At 40.7% G+C, this 24,177-nt stretch overlaps 1 protein-coding gene across 3 annotated transcripts in view; it reads right to left on the reverse strand.

Moving 5' to 3' along the window:
• Positions 1-24,177, reverse strand: part of CNTN5 (contactin 5) — a 716,457-nt gene that overhangs the window by 250,855 nt on the left and 441,425 nt on the right. For all 3 annotated transcript variants that reach the window (XM_068145236.1, XM_068145244.1, XM_068145226.1), the window contains 2 exons: positions 18,875-18,998; positions 15,680-15,855 (listed from right to left, as the gene is read on the reverse strand). In XM_068145236.1, the coding sequence (XP_068001337.1) occupies positions 15,680-15,855; positions 18,875-18,998 (300 nt within the window). The remainder of the gene's footprint in view (positions 1-15,679; positions 15,856-18,874; positions 18,999-24,177) is intronic.

Consider the following 24,177-nt stretch of genomic DNA (forward strand, 5'->3'; position numbering starts at 1 on the left):
GCATATCCTACATTGCTTTGTAAATATACAGCTCCACTGCTTTGCTAATTCAGCTGTGAGTTTTTTTTTTCCCTTTCCCTTCAATTTTCTTTCCCTTTACTTCACAGGGGGGAGGGAGGAGGCTTTTTGGCCTTACCCTTCCAACCCTACAACACCAATTTCTGACATATGACTTTTGAAACCAGTACATAATAAACTCTGAACTTCTGAGGCCCGATGTGAAGATATAACACGTCTGCCCAAACTCACTGAATCTAAGGCAATCAGTTTGGGTACCTGAGATTATCATCACATGCTGGTCATCAGATGCTTTGGATGTTATCACTGTCACTACTGAGAAATTTTTCTCAGAGCTTCTTCCTGTTGGACATGCTTGTGGGACAGTGGGACATTGTTGTCTGAAGGACATCGAGACACTTGAATGTGTGCAGATAAGGGCAATGAAGCTGGGGAGAGGCCTTGAGCACAAGCCCTATGAGGAGAGGCTGAGGGAGCTGGGGTTGTTTAGCCTGGAGAAGAGGAGGCTCAGGGGAGACCTTATTGCTGTCTACAACTACCTGAAGGGAGGTGGTAGCCATGAAGGGGTTGGTCTCTTCTCCCAGGCAACCAGCACCACAACAAGAGGACACAATCTCAAATTGCACCAGGGGAAGTTTAGGCTTGAGGTGAGGAGAAAGTTCTTCACAAAGAGAGTTGTTAGGCATTGGAATGTGCTGCCCAGGGAGGTGGTGGAGTCACCATCCCTGGAGGTGTTCAAGAGGGGACTGGATGTGGCAACTGGTGCCATGAGTAGCTAGTAGTCATGAGGTGCTGGATGACAGGTTGGACTTGATCATCTTTGAGGTCTTTTCCAACCTTATTGATTCCACGATTCTATGACCACCCCCTAAGTACAGGGTCCTGACAGACTCTTAGCAGGGGGCTGAGGAGGAGGCTGAGGTTTGCTAGAAACTGATAATGATTAGCTGGATGCCCCCAGACATTATCTGGTGCCTCTGGACCCAGAAGTGCTTTTGTTGCTTGGAGAACTTGGCCCTCCAAATAATTAAGAAATTGGCTACAGCCAAACTCTCAAGAGTATAAATGGGCTTCAGCTAAAGACACGGAATTGAGCTCTCCACACAGAAGCAACCTGGCAGTCAGGGACTTCCTCACTCACCTTGGTGACTATATCTGGGTACCAATGGGGAGAGTTTCCTTTTCTGACTATGTGCAGATTTTGCCTCATCTCTCCAAATAGTTTAATTAGTTGCACACCAGTGTTTTCCCAGCTGACATCCGAATCTGTAATTTCATTGTGTCATATGGAGAACAGATAAATTGCGATAAATCCACACTTCTCAGGTGGCTGTGGCCACCTGTTTTGTTGGTGCCTCCACAACAGTGCTCTATAAAATAACAGTGAAATTACCTTGTTCATGACTTTGAAAGCAAAATATCACAAATAAAATGCATAATTACTACATAATTACTACTTCTATGTTGACAACACTTCCCACCTTTGCAGCATTAGATAGTTAAATTGACTTTATCAATGCACTCTGAACATGAGAGAAAATACCAAGAAGAATAAAGGACAGACTGGCCCTGGAACAGCACACTGTTTCAAAGTCATACTGCTGAAGTATTAAATTTATTAATAGGCATCATGGACATTCTAGGAGCCTCAGCTTTTATCACATAGTACATTTTAAGGGTGGATATACTTTTACCATTCTTCTCCTACCCCTAAACTCGATGCATATCGTTCTGATATCTCATACTTCATATGAACTCAGTTGTATAAGTTGTCCTTGTGGAAAACTAGACAAAGGCAACCATTAAATTTGAGGTCATATATAGATTAACTTTAATTCTTTTCTATTTTTTTTCTTGCAAGTTTTTATTAAGCTATATAAAAGGCTTATCTTTATTTCTTTTAATTTCCTTTGTCAGTCTAACTCAGCTTGATTTCTACTGATTCTCAGGTAATCCATATGTTTCACAACCTTCAGGATGTTGTCTTCTTTGATGATTAATCTCCTTCATTCATTTTAGGCTTTTGTTAAACTTGATACATCTGCAGTGTTCTTAACTCAGCTGGAACTCAATTCTTTCCTAGAAGTTTTAACCCTCTGGGTTTCAAAAGCATTACCAAAACTGACTTTTATATTCAGTGCTGCTCCGGAGTAGGTAAGTTTAAATGCCTTGTCCACTTCTCTCTTCTTCCCTCCCAGCCTTGTTCTCCTCCCTTCCCTGTGCTATGTTAAGTATCTGTGCACCTGTATTTATAAATGGAAAAATAACCTGTTAGATGACTTTACTTTTCAACCAGACAAGGAGCCTGATCTGCTTCTCAGGAAAGCCACATATGTGTCAGGATAATTGAGGGAGCACAGTGAGAGCAGAAATGCCATGCAAGAAATTTCAAGTGAAAATAAATCTTCAATTTAAAAAATGATTGAGTACCTCCCATGACAATCTGAAACTCTTAGAATGCTGTGAACTGAGCCATGACATGATAATTGCCAGAAGTCAACCTGAGTTAGAACTTCAAAAGGAAATTTAGAAAGTGTCATCTTGTCTTGACACAGAATTCTACTTCAGCCTTTAAAATTTACCCTATTTACTAATGCTACCCTTGATTATTGTCATGTCTATTTAAATGCCAAGACTAATGGCTCATTAGCATGATAGATTATATTGTAAAAGATAAGTAAGTAGGTTATAGGCAGGGAAAGCCCCAGCCTTCCAGTACTGCAGAGAAATGCTAGAATGAGATGTACTATGCATCTTTAAATGATTGCTGCAATTATGTTCCAAACTGTGTCTTCTTACAAGACTGATTTATACTAACGCTTCCACAGAACACAAAATAAAAGATGTATTATTTAAAAGACATTTTCAGAGTTAAAGACTGAGCAGACCTTAAAACTGAGAATACTTTTTCTGGTGTAAAATCTTAATTTACAATAAATGAACTTGTTAAGATTAATAAATTTTATCTCTGTTTGAATAATTTGAAATAACCATAATTTTGGGGGGGGGGTTTGATTCATATGAGATTGAAGTTATGCCTGTATGCAATTCAAGTTGAATGTGATACCAAATGTTGCTCAGTGAAGCAACCCAGAATTGGTACCCTTTTCTGAAGGTAGTAACTTATAGTGACTATCCAATTTGCACTACAGTGATACATAATCCCTAAATAGGGATCCGATCTCAACTTTCCATGCTGCCTTCATGCTGATTCTACCAATCAAAAGAATAAATGCCTCTGGGCTGCTGCTTTAGAGCTTCCTGACTTTTGGCTCTCACCTTTGTCATAATACTTCTCAGTCTGAGGCAATGTGTGATTTTGCCACAGAGAAGTCAAATGAAGTGAAGGAAGGAGTTAGTTTGTAAGTGAATGTGCAGAATAACCAGCTTCTTGCAGAAGAACAAGAAAAGCCCAGTATTTCTGCCTTACAGAAGATCTCCAGAACTCAGTCCTGCTTAGTGTGATGATCTCATGTTTGTATGTGTGTCACTTGGTTTCTTCAGACTTAATCTTCTGTATTAAGCTATCTGTCACAAGTATTTTACAACTGAAACATCAAGGTGTAGACAGAATTATGGCAAGATCAATACAAACTAGACCAAAATTTGAGTAGCTTTGCTGAGTGCTTTTTGGAAACAAAAAAATTCATAACTTCACACAATGAAAGTCATAAAATTGCATTACTTCATACAACTGTGGCATGTCTGATGCCTGTATTAAAGATGCAGTGTATGCATTTCCCCTGGTATGCTGAAGACTCTCTACTCAAGATACTCAGACTTTGCCTGCGCTAGTACAGTGAGAAGTATCAAGAAATACTCTCCTGCAGTGGACTTTCATCACAAACACTGTATCAACATTAGAAGGTTACATAGGATTCTTTGGTCAGCACCACAGACTTGACCAAGATAATTCTTGTCATGTTCCAGGTGTTAGCAGGAGTGATTAAGGCATATGCCCAAAGAATGTGTTAGAGGTACTCTCTGTGTCTTGGGAGGCAAAAGAGTTCAGAAGTGTGGTAATAGACCTTTCTGTATGATTCATTCTCAGTGTTAGGAAATGTAAAATTTACTAGCATAGACACAGAATCCCTTTTGGAACTGAAAAAAAGTCTGATTCAAGAGAGCAGAGAGAAGAAAAAAGAGAATTTCTCCACTGCCCTCTTCAAGAAAATAAATAATTTGTTTTGGTAGATAGGAAACAACTGAGTCTCCTCTGATTCTTAAGTTATCTAATACAGTTGGTCCTTAAATGATTATAGAATCATAGAATCAATAAGGTTGGAAAAGACCTCAAAGATCCTCAAGTCCAACCTGTCACCCAAGACCTCATGACTACTAAACCATGGCACCAAGTGCCATGTCCAATCCCCTCTTGAACACCTCCAGGGACAGACACTCCACCACCTCCCTGGGCAACCCATTCCAATGGCTAACAGCTCTCTCTATGATGATATAGAAATGAAAAAAACAAACTTACTGCAATTCTCAGACATCCTCAAAAGCAGAATTGAAGGGACACAAATACATAAAGCAGGTCTACCAGAGCTCTTGGCTGGTCTTATGCTATTACAGACAAGTTGTAGACAGGGCAAGGAGGCTATCTCTGAAGACATGTTGCATGCTTTGTATGGAAGAAAAGTTCCACGAGAAAGAGAAAAGTGTGTGGGGTTTTTGTTGTTTTTGCTAAAGCTTTCAGTGTGTATCACTCCTGAATGCAGTTGAAGTCACATAAAGCTTACTGTCTGGCAGTAGACATTAATGGTTGGGAAAACTGAACCATATTTATTTATTTTGCTGTTCTTCACAGAAAGAGTGGAGGTTGGTCCTCAAAACTTTAGCTGACCTCTCAAATGCTGATTTTATTAATTTTTCCAAAATTGTTTTTGGACTTGAATAAAAGATTCACCTCTGTAAAGCAAAATCAGAGGTGTCATCAAAGATTCACCACAGCCAATAGTGTTGAACCAAGATCTATCTTTTGCAACAGGGAAACTTCCTTGAGAACTCCAGGATAAAAGGAGCTGTAATCAGTTCTGCTATTTTTAAGGCACAGAGTTTATTATTCTAAGCTATGCATTCACTTCAAGAAAGAAGGGATAAATAAATAAATGGCAGAAGGCTTAATTAACCCTATTATGTGTCTATCATGATGACACTATAGTACCAAATCCATATAGAGTGTTTCAGCTCTTGCTTTAGAAAGCCTCATGTTTAACAACAGAGTTTAAGCATGAGATTAACCTTGGGTGTGTACATCATCCCATCAACTTCAAAAAGATTATGCAAATACTTTAAGATTAAATACCTTTTAAGACTAGGGCCAAAGCTTTTAGCCACTTGCACCATTGAACTTAGTTGTATAAGCTGACTGTTTCTCTAAACAATGAAGGGAGTACTGCTAAAGGTAAAATTCAAATAACCTGATTTTCCCAAAATGAAATTAAACAAAAATTTGACCCAAGGCTCCTGTTTTTCACCATTTTCATGTGAATAAATAACATGTTTGCATTTAAAATTCTGATTCTCTCAAAGGAAAGAGCTAAATCTGCAGAACAGGAAAGTGAATGTGTGCAAGTGCCTTAAATATTTAAGTATGACTGGTCTGGATAGTCAGGTAGTAAGGTGGATTGAGAACTGGCTGAAGGGAAGAAGTCAGAGTGTTGTGGTCAGTGGGACGGAGTCTAATTGGAGGCCTGTATCTAGAGGAGTGCCTCAGGGGTCAATACTGGGACAAGTGCTATTCAATATATTCATCACTGTGAGGGTGATGGAACACTGGAACAGTCTTCCCAGGGGGGTTGTGGAGTCTCCTGCTCTGGAGATATTCAAAATCCACCTGCATGAGTTCCTGTGTGACCTGCTAGAGGTGATGCTGCTTTGGCAGGGGGGTTGGACTAGATGATCTCTTGAGGTCCCTCCCAGCCCCAAAAATTCTGTGATTGTTTTCTTGGTTTCTCATTCTGATCTCTCACTTCAGCTTGTTCTCTTATTTTATACTATTTAATATTATTTAGCTTTGCATGGTTTTGAAAAAAAAACTTATATTGTAATGTGATCAAACACTTCATTGTATTGCATATTTTAGACTTAACATAAAAAAAAGTAAAGTTTTTCTCATGGGTGTCGCAATGAAACAAATTCTTTACAAATGAATACTAGGAAATCTTGGAGTATACCTAACAAGATGTCTGGGGACTGTGATGGCAAGGAAGAAAACATGGATCATTAAGCTCATTTCTTAAGAGGTGAATTCACTAACAGAATGTCAGAAGTATGCTGCAATGGAATAGGAAGGATGCAGACTGTTTCCCTGTTATGATCATAAGGAGGTTATTAATAGTCAATAGGCAGAACAATTAATAAAAAATATAACTTTATTAATTAAAATACCTTGGAAAACATTATTAAAGCCTATTTACTGGTTTCAGATATTCAGTTGTGGAACAGATCTCTCACCAGCTGGAACATGTAACACTTTAAACAATATGAGAAAAAAATCCAGAAACAAACAACAATTTAAAAAGTAAAGACAAAAGGGAACATAGGCAACACAGCCAGACATTGTCCACAATGGGGGAGAGGGGCAAACTCTAGAAGTCTCTAGGACCATTACTAGATGGTTATAAAAATCAGATTTTGTAATTACTCACTGAATGTGGTACCCTGCAGCACACGTTGGGATTTAAACAAAACCAAAATAGCATCGACCACGTGAAAGCTGCAGGAATACAGTTTCACTTTCTGTTGGTGTCTGCAGCTGGTCACTGCAGCACATACAGGGTTTATCTCCGAAGGCTTCGTAGCTGAAGGCTTTGTAGAAAAGAGGTTGCTGCTGATGCTTGCAGGGCTTGTGGGCTTTGCCTATTTGGAGAGGTTCTTCAGCTGCAGTCTTCGCAGTGGTAGCCATGGCTTCTTCCAATAAAACAAAACTGTCCCAGGGACTCAGCTCTTCCTGGATTTCTTATCTCGGCCTGGTGAGATGCATGCATTCTACTCTAGGGCTTTACAATGCTATGCAGTGAGGGATCTTTGCAGACTTGTCTGGGTAAACTGAAACACAGCCTGGATTCCAAGTGAGCCTTGTGATTTCTCCCAGAGCTTGGACAATGGTAAGGCAAAGCACTGGCTCTTTGGGCTGGTATTTATAGATTTCCCGAGGCAACAATGGCCAGTGACAACAAAGATTGGGAGATAAAAACCTGACACCATAACCATTAGAATGAGTTATCTCCAAACATGGCCAAAGGCACACACACACCTAGCCCACTTGGACTCCAGGGCATGTTCAGACAAGCCTGGGCAATGTGGGCATTTTCCTGAAAAAACAGGAATGGGGCTCCTGCCCCATTGTCTGATTCAGAGCATTCCAAGGCTTTTGTCCCTTCAGGACACTCCCCAGAAAAATATTCATTAGTATGCCTGCATCGTGACTCACTTATTCTGTACATCACTGGATAGGGATGGTAGCTGGAAATAGACATTTAAAGTGCATCTAATCCATACCCTTCTCTCTAGATTAAATGAGAAAATAGATTTAATTGTTAAAAAAAAAAAAAATAGGAACATTATCCAAAGAAGCCAGTGACAACCAGATTAATAAAATTGAGCTTAATAAAAGTGAGTTTTTCCATAAGTGAAAGATGAGGTGTTATCTCCTCCTACCACTTCCCTATTTTCTTTAGCCCAGCCTGTAAATATCACAGAGGTGGTAGGCTTGTGAAAGGTTGAACAAGCCATAGAAAAGCAATTATCGTTTGTGACCTAAGGTAATACAGAGATTGTACTTGAGGCAAAGGTAAGCACAAAATAGATCTACTGTTGTAGACAGAATTGTAGTGCAGTGTTCCAAAGAGAGGCTGTGGAGCCCAGCATAAAAATACGCAGCTGTTGTGCAGTGAAGTAGGTAGATTGAACCAATTTGGAATATCTCTTTGCCCCTACCTCCTTAGAATGTACAGATGCAAAAAGTAGTTAACACTGAGAAAATACTATTGATGTTTAATTTTTCAGTCCTCCCTTTAGAGTACTCAGATTTCTAACAACAGAAATGAGAGGAAATACGAGACCAAATTAAAACCAAACAATGTACGTGTGCTTAGTTCAGTAGTTACTTCATAGAACTCTTACACTTTGTTGTTAAGTTTCATACCTTCAAAAGACTTTTGATGTTATGCAGTTCTTTCAAATGTTGGTTTATTGCTTGTATCACCTATAAGTTTCTTATTGTTGCTTTATTTGGTTGATGCTCTTGCCTGCCACAGGCTGGGGTCAGAGTGGCTGGAGAACAGCCAGGCAGAAAGGGACCTGGGGGTACTTGCTGGCTTGTGTCCAGCTGCTGTCAACCAAGTGCCCAGGTGGCCAAGAAGGCCAATGGCATCCTGGCCTGCATCAAAAATAGTGTGGCCAGCACAACCAGGGAGGTCATTGTGCCCCTGTACTCAGCACTGGTTAGGCCACGCCTTGAGTACTGTGCCCAGTTGGGGCCCCTCAATTTAAGAAGGGCATTGAGACACTTGAACATGTCCAAAGAAGGGCAATGAGGCTGGGGAGAGGTTTGGAGCACAAGCCCTATGAGAAGAGTCTGAGGGAGCTGGGGTTGCTTAGCCAGGAGAGAAGGAGGCTCAAGGGAGACCTTATTGCTGTCTACAACTACCTGAAGGGAGGTTATAGCCAGGTAGGGCTTGGTCTTTTCTCCCAGGCAACTAGTGGCAGAACAAGAGGGCACAGCTGTGCCACGGGAGGATTGGGCTAGATGTTAGGATAAAATTCTTCAATGAGAGTAATTTGCCATTGGAATGGGCTGTTTGGGGAGGTGATGGAGTCACCATTACTGGAGGTGTTTAAGAAGAAACTGGATGAGGCACTTGGTGCCGTGGTTTAGTTGATTAGATGGTGTTGGGTGATACATTGCACTTGATCTCAAAGGTCTTTTCCAACCTGGTTAATTCTATTCTATATACACACCCTTTTTCTTAATGCAGGAAAAACTTGAGCTACAATAACAGTGCTTTCCTTTCCTATTTACACTGTCTGCAGAATCTTTAAAGGTATTTGGGGTTTGAACAACTCTTCCATCAAGCTAGCCACACCTAGAACTACAAAATTCATTACTCTTTTGACAAGCTAAAGGAATTCAATAATTATTCCTCTAATGCACTTACATTTTAATGAACTGATTAGATTCTTGTTAAAAGAACAATGTTTCACATACCAGCTATTCCACAGGATTTTGAAATATAAATGACGTTTGAAGCTGCACCAAAGTGACAGCTTTTCATTTTTTTAACAGCCTGCTATAAACAAACTTCTGCAATGTGACTTGAAACATACATCTTTTTGTGATCAAGAATCCCCATTTGCTTGACATTGTCAGTTTTATATTTAGCCTTTCCCCCCCCCTATTTTTCTACACAAAATTTTATTGAAGATGTGTTGGGTGACAGGTTGGATTTGATGATCTTTGAGGTCTTTTCCAGCCTTATTGATTCTACAGTTCCATGTTTTGAATTCCTGACAAATATTTGCTTTTATTGAAAATTATTTCTTCTTTATATATTTAAATATGGGCCTTTTTATCTTTAATTTTTTCCCCTTACTTTCTTAAAATAGCATAAACCAGCATGACTTAGAGCATGAGAGATCATAGGCAATGCAAAGAAGAGTACTTTTTTGTTTTTAAATCTTCATCATAGTTTCATTCAGGGTTGGAAGGGACCACAAGGATCATCTAGATCCAACCCCCCTGCCATGGGCAGGGACACCCCACACTAGATCAGGCTGGACAGAGCCTCATCCAGCCTGCTCTTAAACACCCCCGGGGACAGGGCCTCGACCACCTCCCTGGACAACCCATTCCAGGGTTTCACCACTCTCATGGTGAAGAACCTCCTCCTCACATCCAGCCTGAATCTCCCCACCTCCAGCTTCATTCCATTCCCCCTAGTCCTATCACTACCTGAGATCCTGACAAGTCCTTCCCCAGCCTTCCTGTAGGCCCCTTTCAGATACTGGAAGGCCACAATTAGGTCACCTCGGAGCCTTCTCTTCTGCAGACTGAACAGCCCCAACTCCTTCAGTCTGTCCTCATAGGAGAGGTGCTCCAGCCCTCTGATCATCCTTGTGGCCCTTCTCTGGACATGTTCCAGCACCTCCACATCCCGCTTGTAATAGGGGCTCCAGAACTGGACACAGTACTCCAGGTGGGGTCTCACCAAGGCTGAGAATCAATATTTGCTATGAGAGTTTATAATTTTGCACAGACATTGAACTGCACATAACTGGTCTTTCTTTGCTTCATAAAAATAACAGAAATACAGGAGGCTATTTCAAATGTTGTATCCCTAAATACGTATGAAAAATGTTATCTTTCTTTTCAAATCCAAAGACAAGATATAAGCATTTCAAAGTCTCATTTTAACTTTTCACACATATGAAAATTGTGTAGTACATACATAAACCTTTATATTTGTAATGCATCACCAATGTTGAACTACTTGATAATAACCACAGCAACTTGGCTTTTGGAACACAATAGAATTAAGCAGGTTGGAAAAGACCAGCACCAGAACAAGGGGACACAGTCTCAAGCTGCGCCAGAGGAAGTTTAGACTCGAGGTGAGGAGGAAATTCTTCACCGAGCGAGTCATTTGTCATTGGAACGGGTTGCCCAGGGAGGTGGTTGACTCATCGTCCCTGGAGGCATCAAGAGGAGATTGGACATGGCACTTGGCGCCATGGTCTAGTCATGGGGTCTGTGTTGATAGGTTGGACTCGATGATCCTTGAGGTCCTTTCCAACCTAAGTTATACTGTGTGATACTGTGACCTTCGAGATCATTGAGTCCAATCTACCACCAAACACCATCTAATCAACTAAACCATGGCACCAAGCACCCCATCCAGCCTCTTTCTAAACACCTCCAGTGATGGGGACTTCACCACATGCAGTTGTGAGTCAGTGCAATATAACTCCTCCACATTTTGTGATATTTTGCATAGGCACATTTCAGCCCATGCTTTTTTTGCTGAAAGACAGTGTCAAAGGCCTTGTCTAATGATCCCAGCTGCTTCCTTTTCAGCTCTGTGCCATTTCTCTCTTTAATTAGAAGAGCTGCTCTTCAAGCTGCCAAGACATAACTATTTTCCCCAGCAGTACAAACCATGCATTCAAGCAAGTCATTGAATTTACTTTTTTTCTTCTTTCTGTGAGAGTAATAAGTGTGTAAGCTCCTGGAATCCAAAGTTTTCAGTGAGAAAGGTGAAACTGAATGTCACTTTGTGTAGCTCTGTAACTAATAATCAGAAATGTCTTAATTTATCCTTGGGATTGTAAATTACTCTTCAAGCTGTTAGAGCCCAGAAAATTGCAGGACAGCAATTACTTTAATTAATTTAGGGCTAGGGCCTTTTCTCACACACATCTTTTTCAATTCTTTACTTTCTCTTACTGAAAATAACTGAACACATGCAACCCTGTTGTAAACAATCAATACTGGAGGTGTTTAGGAAGAGACTGGATGAAGCGCTTGGTGCCATGGTTTAATTGATTAGATGGTGTTGGATGATAGCTTGGACTCGATCTCAAAGGTCTATTCTTACCTGATTATTTCTATTCTACTGTAAGATAACCTAGTTCAACTGCACTGAAATTTGCTAGTACAGTATTTCATCACAACTATGGCATTGAAAGCATTGTTGTATTTATATAATGGCAACATAAGCTAATCTTTTTCTTGTCCATCTCTACCTATACATATAACCAGAGCTCAGTACTAATTAGTGAACGAACATAGTCTAATCAAAAGAACATTCAATTGCATGCTACCTCACTCAGGGCTGTTTTCAGGTAATGAATTTAATTGCAAGAAAAAGTTACTAATAAATGGCATTTTATATATTTCTCAGTCAAAATACCTCAATATGGAAGCTTTCCTCATCTATTTCAGAAGGATTATGATTACACTACAGATAATTTTCTAGATGTGAAGTAAAATGTCTCCAAAAATACTGTGTTTTAAATACCAACTGTCCTTTGTGTTGTAAATATATTCCCTTCAAGCATTTGACAAGCACATTTCCCTTTCTTTAATGAAATAAAGGCTTTTAGTACTCTGGGAACCAGTATAAACTTTATATCATTCAAGATATAGAGATGAGAGCATTATACTCTCAAAGGAAAAGGTATCTGAACTTTCTGGTTGAATTCAAGACAGAATTTTACATAGTTTAAAGATGAAATTACAGTGAAAAAAAAATCATAATTTTAAACTTAATTTAGACTTGACTTCCAAAAACATTTCTCTGATATTAGCTTCCAATAGGCTGCTATGAGTTTACTGTATAGAGCCATCTACTTATACTGTGAGTTGCTGAATGATGCAGATAACGTTTCAATAGGAACACACCAGCCACCCAAGATCGGGGATTTGAAGCAGCATTAAATCAAGAGGAGAAGAGAACATCATGCTACAAAGAAGTTGAACTACAAATGCACATTGAACTTCAAACTTCTTATGTGAAGGGGTTGCTCACAGAGTTCTAAAAGAACTTCAACTAATTTTGACTTTCTGTCTTTTTTACAGAGATTTTCATGTGCTTATATCAGCCTCTTCTCTCTCACAGGTTCTGCAGCATTGTTTGCTGCACTTCATTGCTTCCAGTTCTCATGGCTCCATTAACCTTGCCTGAAAAATTTTCATTACAATTCCCAAGTAAAATCTTAATGAACAGAAATCATATTTAAGCCATTTTAGTACAACAACTTTGATGCCTGTAAAAGCAGATGTCCAAGATAATAATAATTAAAAAATCCATGAAAAATAAACCCATCAACCTCAAGCCCAGCCAGCACCTATGGGTGATACAGGAGGAGTCATCAATCATTGCCCTAACAACCGGGGGGCCACCAGGCCCCCCGGCCTTTGTTGTCACCACCACCATCACCCAGTGTGCACCACAAGGACTCACCAGTGATGAGAGGAGGATCCCTCAGCCCAGATGGGCTCAGCTTAGGGCTCCTGCCTTTCCTGGAGCAGATTAAATAGGGGAGTGGGTGGGGAGGGCCAAGTGGCCACACCTGGGGTGGGAGGAGACTCCAACAGATCCCAGGTGCTCTGGGATTTGAGGGGAAAAGGTGGAGAATGGAGCAGGTGAGGTACTTTAGGGTGTCAGGTAATGATAGAACTAGGGGGAATGGGAAAAAAGAAAAAGTAGAAATGGGTAGATCCAGATTAGATGTTAGGAAGAAATTCTTCACCATGAAGGTGGTGAGACACTGGAACAGTTTGCTCAGGGAGGTGGTAGAAGCCTCATCCCTGGGAGTTTTTAAGGCCAGGCTGGATGTGGCTCTGGGCAACCTGATCTAGTGTGAGGTGTCCCTGCCCATGGCAGGGCATTTGGAACTGGATGATCCTTGAGATCCCCTCCAACCCAAAAAATTTCATGATTCTAAACCAATTTTGTAGTTTGTGCTGGATATTAGGAAGAAATTCTTCCTAGAAAGAGAGATTGGCCTTTGGAATATGCTGCCCAGGGAGGTGGTGGAGTCACCATCCCTGGAAGTGTTTAAAATAAGATTGGATGAGGCACTTGGTGCCATGGTTTAGTTGATTAGATATTGTTGGGTGATAGGCTGGACTTGATGATCGTGAAAGTCTTTTCCAACCTTGTTAATTCTGTGATTCTGTGAACTTTCCACCACCCCAACCCCCTCACCCCCCTTTATGTAAATGGGTTTTATTGGAGGAGATATTATTAGAACTAGAAGTACATGGGGTCACCTGTTAGCTATACTCCTGAAATGGGAACAGAAATCTGAGGGTCAGATCCCTGGAGCTATCTATGTTTACCCATTGTCATATTCTCTAATCAAATGATTTGTTTTGTAATAGTTTTCTTGTCTAAAAGATAAAATGTAGCAGAATTTTCTCAGAGGTGCATTTAAAACTGAAGTCGAATAATACTGTGATAAAACCACTGTTGCTATCTTTAGGGTTTTAAACAGACTGTGCTGTCATGAGGAAAGTTTGACAGGTATTGCTCCCAGCTCAGAAGCAGGTGGATGGTGCTATGCTCATGCTAATAAATACTTTCACAAGATCCACCCCTCAGTTTAGGATAGATGTTGAGTTGCTGGAATGTGTCCAGGGAAGAGCATCCAAGCTGGTGAGGGGTTTGGAGCGCAAGCCCTGTGAGAAGAGGCTGAGGGAGCTGGGGTTGCTTAGCCTGGAGAAGAGGAGGCTCAGGGGAGACCTTACTGCTGTCTACAACAACCTGAAGGGAGGTCATAGACAGGTGAGGCTTGGTCTCTTCTCCCAGGCAACCAGCACCAGAACAAGAGGACACAGTCTCAAGCTGCACCAGGGGAGGTTTAGGCTGGATGTTAGGAAGAATGTCTTCCCAGAAAGTGTAATTTGCCATTGGATTAGGCTGCCCAGGGAGGTGGTGGAGTCACCATCACTGGAGGTATTTAGGAAGAGACTGGATGGGGCACTTGGTGCCATGGTTTAGTTGATTAGATAGTGTTGGATGATAGATTGGACTCGATGATCTCAAAGGTCTTTTCCAGCCTGGTCTGGTCTGGTCTGGTCTGGTCTATTCTATTCTATTCTATTCTATTCTATTCTATTCTATTCTATTCTATAATAGATATGACAGGTCTTCCTTTACCAGGGAGAGGTGGACTAAGGGAGACTCAGATTCCACATTAGCACTCTGATGAGTGCTCCACACCACCAGCTGTGTTAGTAGGCAACTTGTCCTTAGCCCCACTGTTTTCCAGTTGTGGCTATGTGAATGCCTGTCTCATGTTTCCTGGTAATGTTCATTATACAGCAGGATCTGAGCAATTAGGATAGAGTTCTTTTTTTTTCACCCCTGCCTCTTAAGAACCCCTTATGGTAGGATTTACATAGATAAAGCACTTAAAACATGTTAACTGCCTTCCTGTACAGTGCTGAAGGGAGATCAGGCTTCGAAGCCAAATATCTGAAATTCTGGGCCTGTGTTCCCTTGTAGTATGCATGAAAAAGAGCCTGTTATAGTTACACTTGGGATCATGAATTGTTGATAGCTTCTGGAAAATATATGCAGTAAATGATTCAAAAGCTATGACATTTTCAGTTGCCATAAACAACTAAACAACTTCATCTCAGTCTCATAATGTATGAATATATACATGGTATGCATACATCAACATGGACATAAACACACTGTCTCTGTATATATACCTACAAAACTATGCTCACACATACATAGTTATAGGTGAAGACTATCCTCCAGGTATATAGGCAATTTATTCCCCTCTATTCCTAAATTTACAGTCCTTTCTTTCCTGCTCAGGCACTGTGAAAAAATTATACATGTTTCAGGAAAGAAGCGATGAGTGAAATAGATCACTTCGGAGTGTTCAAGTGCATCATTAAAGTATAGCAGTTGGGAACATGTACTATTTTCCCTGATAGTTGGTTGTATTTTAAAAGGAAAAAGTCCACAGAAAACACTCATTCCCACTAAGCACTTTATTTCTTCTGAGATTCTAGTCCAGCAAAGTCAGTTGATAGTGTAACTTCTGTAATATATTCAAATAACTTGGAGACTTACCGAGCTACGCAAAGATCCAAATTCCATGTTAAAAATAAACAAATATATTTGTTACTTACATGCAAACTGAAGAACAGCTTCTCTGCTTAAAATACTGCCAAACATGTTGGTGGTTAAACACTGGTACTGTCCAGAATCTTTAATTTCACTGGGGTTGTTGATGATCAAGCTTCCTTCTATTAAACTGAAGCGATAATCACTTCCAATGTCGATTTCAGTTCCATTTCGAAGCCATCTTAGGAAAAAAATAAAGGAACTACTTGAGCATTTTGTGGCCCAAGGAAGGCATCAAATTTAGCATATAGAACGTGACAGCCCAGTTGTTATGAGGAGGGCAGCTATTCAAAGATGTTCTGTGCAGAAAACTATTGTTTCATCAAAGTTGGAATGGAGAAATTCCACAACGTGTGCTTGACAAAAGCTAAGGTTACCTATAAAACCACAAGTTAAATCAGACCTTCAGCCTCCAAAGAGAAAGTATATTCTTGGTTTTGCTTCCCCCTCCCCCCCCCACCTTTTTCACCCAAAGCCCCACAGTCATCCACAAAGGCTTCTGACCTGAAATCTGCATGGTAGATGAAACCTTTATGTCAAAAATAAGACTTTAACTTTTCCTATAATAATCAAAAGTTTCAAGTCATTAAAGTGTTATACCCAGGTGATTTTAGAGTTAACAGAGCAGATCTCCACATGAGATCAAGGAATCGTTCTTTTGCATTCTTTCAGCATTTTATCTGTCACTCTGGACCCAAGAAACAGAAAAAAACTCATTTAAGTACAGAAAGCAGAGAGCAAGTCATGTGAAGGGAGGTATCTTGATGCATGTATGCTGTTGTGAAACAGGATGCTAACAATGGATAAGTGCAACATAGTATTGGCTGGACAAGGATACACAAATTTCAGAGAAAACTAAGACAGGGGAAATTGGAATCATTAGAATAGAATAGAATAGAATAGAATAGAATAGAATAGAATAGAATAGAATAGAATAGAATAGCATAGCATTAACCAGGTTGGAAAAGATCTTCGAGATCATTGAGTCCAGCCTATCATCCAACACCATCTAATCAACTAACCCATGGCACCAAGCACCCCATCAAGTCTCCTCCTGAACACCTTCAGTGACGGTGACTCCACCACCTCCTTGGGCACCCCATCCAATGGCCAATCACTCTTTCTGTGAAGAATTTCTTCCTAACATCCAGCCTAAACCTCCCCTGGTGCAGGGGAGGTGGCTGGTCAAGGCAACAGCCTGGCAAGCAGCCAAGCAAATAGAAACTAAGTTCAGGTGAGGATTCGGCTGTCTGGGGCACGCTTGAGAAGCCTGAATGGTAAAGCCAGTGCAAGTGAGGATATGGAGGACAAAGCCAGGCTGTAGGAAACATATTCAGAAGTATCACACCTGGGTCAAAACATTGAATAATTCCTAAAGGAATGCTTCTTTTTCTGATGTTTCAGAAGTAACCTGAGTGGCTAAGTAACCTCACACAGAAGCTCACACAACTGCTCCCCCACAACTCCTCAGTGGGATGCAAAGGAAAATTGGAAGAAAAAGGCAAAGCCTCATGGGTTGAGATAAGGAATGTTTAATAGAACAGCAGAAAGAGATATCAACAATCAAGGAGAACAATAGTACTAATGACATAAAATATACAGCAAGTGATACAGAATGTGGCATTGCCTGCAATGTCCCACCCGTCCTGGTCTAGCCCATTCATGTGACTCCTGCCCCTCTGCCACCAAGTCACAGTCACCTGCAACAGCCCTTATATAGCAGGTATGATGTCCGTGTATTCTTGGATAAAGTGACCAGAAGATGGTGAAATTCACAATTCTCAGTGATGTTAGGAGAAGAGACAATAGAACTACTTCCAGAGGGCAGCCTTTGTCTTGTTTAGGAGACTGGTTGTTGGTATCCCTTAGGAGGCAGTCCTGAAGGACAAGGGTGTGCAGGAAAGCTAGACATTCCTCAGGAGGAAAATCATCAAGGCACAGGAACAAGATGTCACCACGCATTGGAAGATGCGTTGGATGGCAGAAGATCAGCCTGGCTAGGCAGAAAGCTTTGGGTAGAACTCAGAAAGAAAAAGAATGTCTACTGGCTATGGAAGGAGGTGAAGGTGACTCAGGAAGGGTACAGGACTCTGGCAAGGATATGTAGGGAGAAAATTAGAAAGGTCAAAGCTCAACTAGAATTCTATCTGGCCAGTGTCATTAAAGAAAATAAAATGAAAAGAGCTCTTGTAAGTATGTTAACAATAAAAGAAGAGCTAGGGAGTAGCTCCACCCACTACTGGATGAAGGAGAGAACCTGGTCACCAAAGACAAGGAAAAAGGCTGAGCTGCTGAATGGTGACTTTGCCTTTAGTATTTGTCAGTGACACCAGTTGCTCCATGATTATTCAGCCCCTGGAACTCGAATACAGAGATGGAGAGCAGAAAGCAGCCCCCACAATCCAGGAAGAAATGATAAATGACCTATTGTACCACTTAGATGTGCGCAAGTCTATGGGACAGGATGGGATCCACCCAAGAGTACTTAAGAGAGCTGGAAGATGTACTCACCAAACCACTCACCATTATTTGTCAACAGTCCTGGCTAACTGGGCAGGTTCCAACTGACTGGAGACCAGTAAATGTGACACCCATCTACAAGAAGGGCTGGAAGGATGATCCAGGGACCTACAGGCCTGTCAGTCTGACTTTGGTGCCAGGAAGGTCATGGAGCAGGTCACCCTGAGTGCCATCACATAGCACTTACAAGACAACCAGGCAATCAGGCCCAGTCAGCATGTGTTTCTATATATAGATATCTATGTCATAATAGTCTAAGGAAAAATATGCAACAGGCAGCGGTTGAAAGGAATGAAATGGTGGACTTGTGAGTGAAAAGATGTCAGATTTGCCTGTCATAATATCCTGTACTGTACAGCTATGCCATTTGATGTATTACTTCTTTATCACTTCCCCTTGAAAGTGGGGTGTTTCATAGCTTTATAGCTGTTTAGGAAAAAATAGATAAATTTTGATCTTGTCAGCTGTTCCAGACAAAAGTCAACAAATGGACAAAAGGAGTCCCTTCACAGGGCTAGATGTGGCTTATTCCAAATAGAAAAAGAATCTGATCAGGAAAGGCATTTCTGTCACAGAACTGCTTCTGTTATGTAGTTTTCCAAAGCACACTGACTGTCAGAGTGACATTGTAATGGCTAATATTCTGGAATGTGAGAAAAAATGTCTAAACCCAAGTATACCTGTATGTGGGAGTGGGATTTCCTCGAGCTTGACAATTCAGAGATACTTTCTTCTCTTCAGAATCAGTAGGAAAAATCACATCATCTGGTTCTTGTACAAACACCGGCCCATAATCAACACTTTCTGTGGAAATAGAAGTGCTATAGTTTAGGGAGTCTGAATAAATGCAAGTGTATAACACCTTTGATAAAGTGAGACTAAAGTACACAAAAATCATTCTTGTTTTTCAGAGGTTTATAACACATAACTCCAGATGCTGTAATAAAAAGCTACAAGTTTGGATCTTTTTGTTTTGTTTTGTTCTTAATAAGTATTACTAAGTTAACAATAAAATACATAGCATGATTTAAGTGTTTAGAATGCCTTAAAATGGCTTTCTCATCAGACTAATTTTGGCCTTTTGTCTAATGAATATCTCGAGAGAGTTAAGCCAGCAAAAGGAATTAATTCTGTTTATAGAGAGCAGGGTAAACAAAAATTCTCCTGCTGCTTGCAGCAGCTTATCCCACAAAACCCAAAACAAACTATAACACATTTTAGCCCTTTATGTCAAAGAGCTACTAAGAAAAATCACTTGCAAAATTAATGGCAGCAACTAGTGGCTACTGTTAAATAATAAATAGCAAAATCTGACATTTCATTTTTCTCCACCGTCTTCTCTCATTTTAGCATGTATCTGTATCTTGATATGAATTTACATTTCTGAACAAAACTAAACAAAGGCAACACACACACACAAAAAAACCCATCCAAAATGGGGTAGACCCATAGAATACATCTAAGATTCCAATTCATCTGTATTGTGAGAAAGGAAGTATGACCTTCAGAAAAGCAAAAGGTTGCAAGTACAGCATTCCTGATCACACAGGTCTGAATAACTAAAATGCTAACTCTGCATTACAGACTGTGGAATTTTAATCAGCTTAGACTTGCTCTAAACTCTTGAACAGTTAAGTCACATAATGATTTTTCAAATTTAGAGCACCAGCCTAGCAGTTTAGTGGTGAGGTGAGATAGGTACATTGCCCTTCTGCTTGCAATGAAACATATCAGAGCGGGTTTTGCTGTCAGTCTCACGCTTTCACATGTTCATATCATAAAAATCATGACTTCATATGTATGACTTCATGTTACATTTATCCTACCAACACTAGATTGAAGTAAGAATTAGCACTTGAAATCTTTGGGGTTTGATCACTGTGTTATAAAGAATCAGAGAATCAATAAAGTTGGAAAAGACCAGAGAGATCATCAAGTCAAACCTATTACAGAATACCCAACACCTCAGGACTAACTAAACCATGGCTTCAAGTGCCATGTCCAATCGCCTCTTGAACGCCTCCAGGGATGGTGACTCCACCACCTCCCTAGGCAGCACATTCTAATGGCCAACAACTCTTTCTGTGAAGAACGTTCTCCTCACCTCAAGACTAAACTTCCCTTGGTACAGCTTTAGACTGTGTCCTCTTGTTCTGCTGCTGGTTGCCTGGGAGAAGAGACCAACATCTGCCTGTCTACAACCACCCTTCAGGTAGTTGTAGAGAGCAATAAGGCCTCTCCTGAGCCTCCTCTTCTCCAGGCTAAACAACCCCAGCTCTGGACATGTTCAAGTGTCTCAATGTCCTTTTTAAATTGAGGAGTCCAGAACTGGACACAGTCCTCAAGGTGTGGCCTAACCAGTGCTGAGTACAGAGGCACAATGACTTCCCTGCTCCTGCTGGGCACACTATTCCTGATGCAGTCCAGGATGCCATTGGCTTTCTTGGACACCTGGGCACGCTGCTGGCTCGTGTTCAGCCAGCTGTCAACCACTACTCACATGTCCCTTTCTGCCTAACCACTCTCCAGCCACTCTGACCCCAGCCTGTAGCACTACATGGGGTTGTTGTGGCCAGTGTGCAGCACCCGGCACTTGGACTGCAATGTTCTACCAACTCCACACAGCTTCAGTAGCATGTTATGGATTCAGTTTTGGGAATGCTAATAGTTTCAGAAAATTTGCATGGAAAGGAAAAGGTGCATAGAACTACAAGTCTTGGTACAGAGAAGAAAGTCTTGAAATCTGAAAAAGGATATGAGACATGGAAATCATGGATTCTAGTTTTGAGATGCAAACTTCCACCTCTTTTTGTTTCTCATTTCTGTAATATAAAACTCTCAAAAGACCACATGAAAACAACCTACACTATTCAAGCTTCCTTTGCAGGGAATATACACTTATTAGCATTTTTTGTCTTTTTACAGGGCTATTAAATTGATAATTTTGAAAATACCTTTATACACAGGTATATATGCTTATATTTCAATAGATTAAAATTTGTCAGTTTGTAAAGACAGCAAATAAATGCAGCAATGATTAATAGTTTCTGCTTTGCATACTTTTCATGTTGATTAGCCCTTTTCATTGGACTGTGTAAAAGAGTGTAGATTTATTTTCTTCACATTTACATAGCTTCCATGTTTAGGTATACAACTTCAGTTGTGTGTATGAGCAGAAGTATCTTTTCTAGGACAGATATCAGTATTATTAAAGAAAAAAATATCCAACCACATTAAATGATTAAATGATTTCTGATACATTATTGAAGCTAAAACAACTTTAGTACCACATTTTGAGCACTGCAGCTGAGGCTACCACAGGGGCAATGGAACCAGGTGGCAAAACTTATTTTAAGAAATGAAAGTGTGAGTACAAAACCATTGTATGATTTGTTTCTTCCCTTTGGTTACCTGGTTCTTACATTACACAAGAGAAATGAAACTAGACACAAATAATCAGAGCTCTCATCAAGCTAGAGCCCACCCAACCCAAGAACTAATTCATGACTGAAAAACTAATTCATGAGTTAAGATTTTGGTGTTATTCCATACAGATTAGTAGGTGTATGGATAGGGAGTATATTCATGAAGATTAATCGTTTTATCCTCTTGACTCTGTAGAGAAAATGTAATGTCACACATCTAGGATTGCTGGAAAGCAAAAAAAAAGATGCAACGCTAGGTAGGTGCTGGAATGGAATGGAATGGAATGGAATGGAATAGAATAGACCAGACCAGGTTGGAAGAGATCTTCAAGATCATCATGTCCAACCCATCATCCAACACCATCTAATCAACTAAAACCATGGCACCAAGTAGCTGTTAAAAGGTGATTCTCCCCCTCTACTCCACTCTAGTGAGAGCCCATCTTGAGTGCTATATCCAGTTCTGGAGACCCTATTGCAGGAAGGATATGGATGTGTTGGAGTGTGTCAAAAGAAGGGCCAAGAGGATGATCAGAGGGCTGGAGCACCTCCCATGGAGACAGACCGAGGGAGTTGTGGCTCTTCAGTCTGGAGAAGAGAAGGCTCCAAGGAGACATTATTGTGGCCTTCCAGTATCTTAAGGGGGCCTCAAGGAAGCTGGGGAGGGACTTTTTAGGGTGTCAGGTAGTGATAGGACTAGGGGGAATGGAACAAAACTGGAAGTGAGTAGATTCAGATTGGATGTTAGGAAGAAGTTCTTCACCATGAGGGCGGTGTGATACTGAAACAGGTTGCCCAGGGAGAGACAGTACAAGCCTTATCAATGGAGGGTTTTAAGGCCAGGCTGGATGTGGCTCTGAACAAACTGATCTAGTGTGAAGTATCCCTGCCCACAGCAGGGGGGCTAGAACTGGGTGATCTTTGTGGTCCCTTCCAACCCTGACAGTTCCATGATTCTATGATTTTCAATAATGATTACTAGTAGTTTTCAACATTTTCATATCAAAGAAGACATTAAGGAATCATAACCTTAATTTATAATTTAAAACACTCATTGCAGTGGTAACTCAATTGAGTTGATATTCAGCATTCAGATAACTGGCTTCTGGTAAATCTATAATCACCATCTGGTATCACAATTAAAAATGTGCCAATACTGTTTAATTTTAATTCTTTAATAATGCCATGTGTTCATCTTTTATACTGCCTGTATTATTTCTGAGGCAGAAATGCTGCCCTCAGAGAATTATACACAGACTAAAACCTGAAGTGCTTGGAGAAAACATATAGCTAATCATCAATATGGGATTTAATCAGACTTCTGAGGAATAGGTGATTCTCATCTATCAATGCTTTTGGAGATTAGAGATTTTAAGTAGGCAGCAATGAAGTTCAACAGCTGAAAAGCAGATATGGATTAAAAATTCACATTTCAATAATTCTGGTGCCATTCCCAGTCTTAGTGAATGATTTGATTCAGGAATTCCAAGCTGTACCTACATTAATAACAGCAGCAAATGCATAGGACAGTTTGACATCATTCTGTTTGAGAATTCCCAGTCTGAAGTGGTTGACCACACAAATTTCACCTGATTATAACTGGGAATGTCTCAATTTCTCCTGGCTGGAGGGCAGCCAGGCAGAAAGGGACCTGGGGGTACTGGTTGACAGCAGCTGAGGGAGGTGGTGCAGTCACCATCCCTGGAGGTGTTCAAAAGGGGATTGGACATGGCACGTGGTACCATGGTTTAGTAGTCATGAGGTCTTGGGTGACAGGTTGGACTTGATGATCTTTGAGGTCTTTTCCGACCTTATTGATTGTATGATTCTCTGATTCTATGAAAGGAGGTATTCCTTCAGGTCTTTTCCCCTCATGTGCCTTACAAACACTTTTTTGGACTGCAAGTAATTCTGGTGGATGGCTTTGCTAATCCATCTGAAGGTGAGCTAGAGAGATCGTCAGACAAACCATTTGTTTTCAGCTGCCATTCTGACGCACTCACAAAATTTGCCAAAATGACATCTGGAAGAAAGTTGATGACACACAACAAAGAAATCATACATGATGATACATGATGATACAAAACACAGAAATCATCAAAATTTTAAACCCACAAGTATTTCCAGGACCTGGAAGACAATGTTTTCCTATTTCTCTTGTTTTTGATTGATCATTAAAGGACTTTGGAATTCATGTGAGGAGTGTCTCCAAAGGGCCAAGAGGATGATCAGAGGACTGGAGCACCAATGGAGAGAGACCAAGAGAGATATGGCTCTTCAGTCTGGAGAAGGCTCCAAGGAGACATTATTGTGGCCTTCCAGTATCTTAAGGGGGCCTACAAGAAAGCTGGTGAGGGACTTTTTAGGGTGTCCGGTAGTGATAGGATGAGGGGGAATGGAACAAAATTAGAAATGGGTAGATTCAGTTTGGATGTCAGGAGGAAATTCTTCCCATGAGGATGGTGAGACACTGAAACAGGTTTCCCAGGGAGGTGGTATAAACCCCATTCTTGGAGATTTTTAAGGCCAGACTGGATGTGGCTGTGAGCAACCTGATG

This window comes from Melanerpes formicivorus, unplaced genomic scaffold, assembly GCF_026170545.1.
Source record: "Melanerpes formicivorus ecotype bairdi unplaced genomic scaffold, bMelFor1.0.p_v2 SCAF_1, whole genome shotgun sequence".
In the NCBI taxonomy this organism is placed as follows: domain Eukaryota; kingdom Metazoa; phylum Chordata; class Aves; order Piciformes; family Picidae; genus Melanerpes; species Melanerpes formicivorus.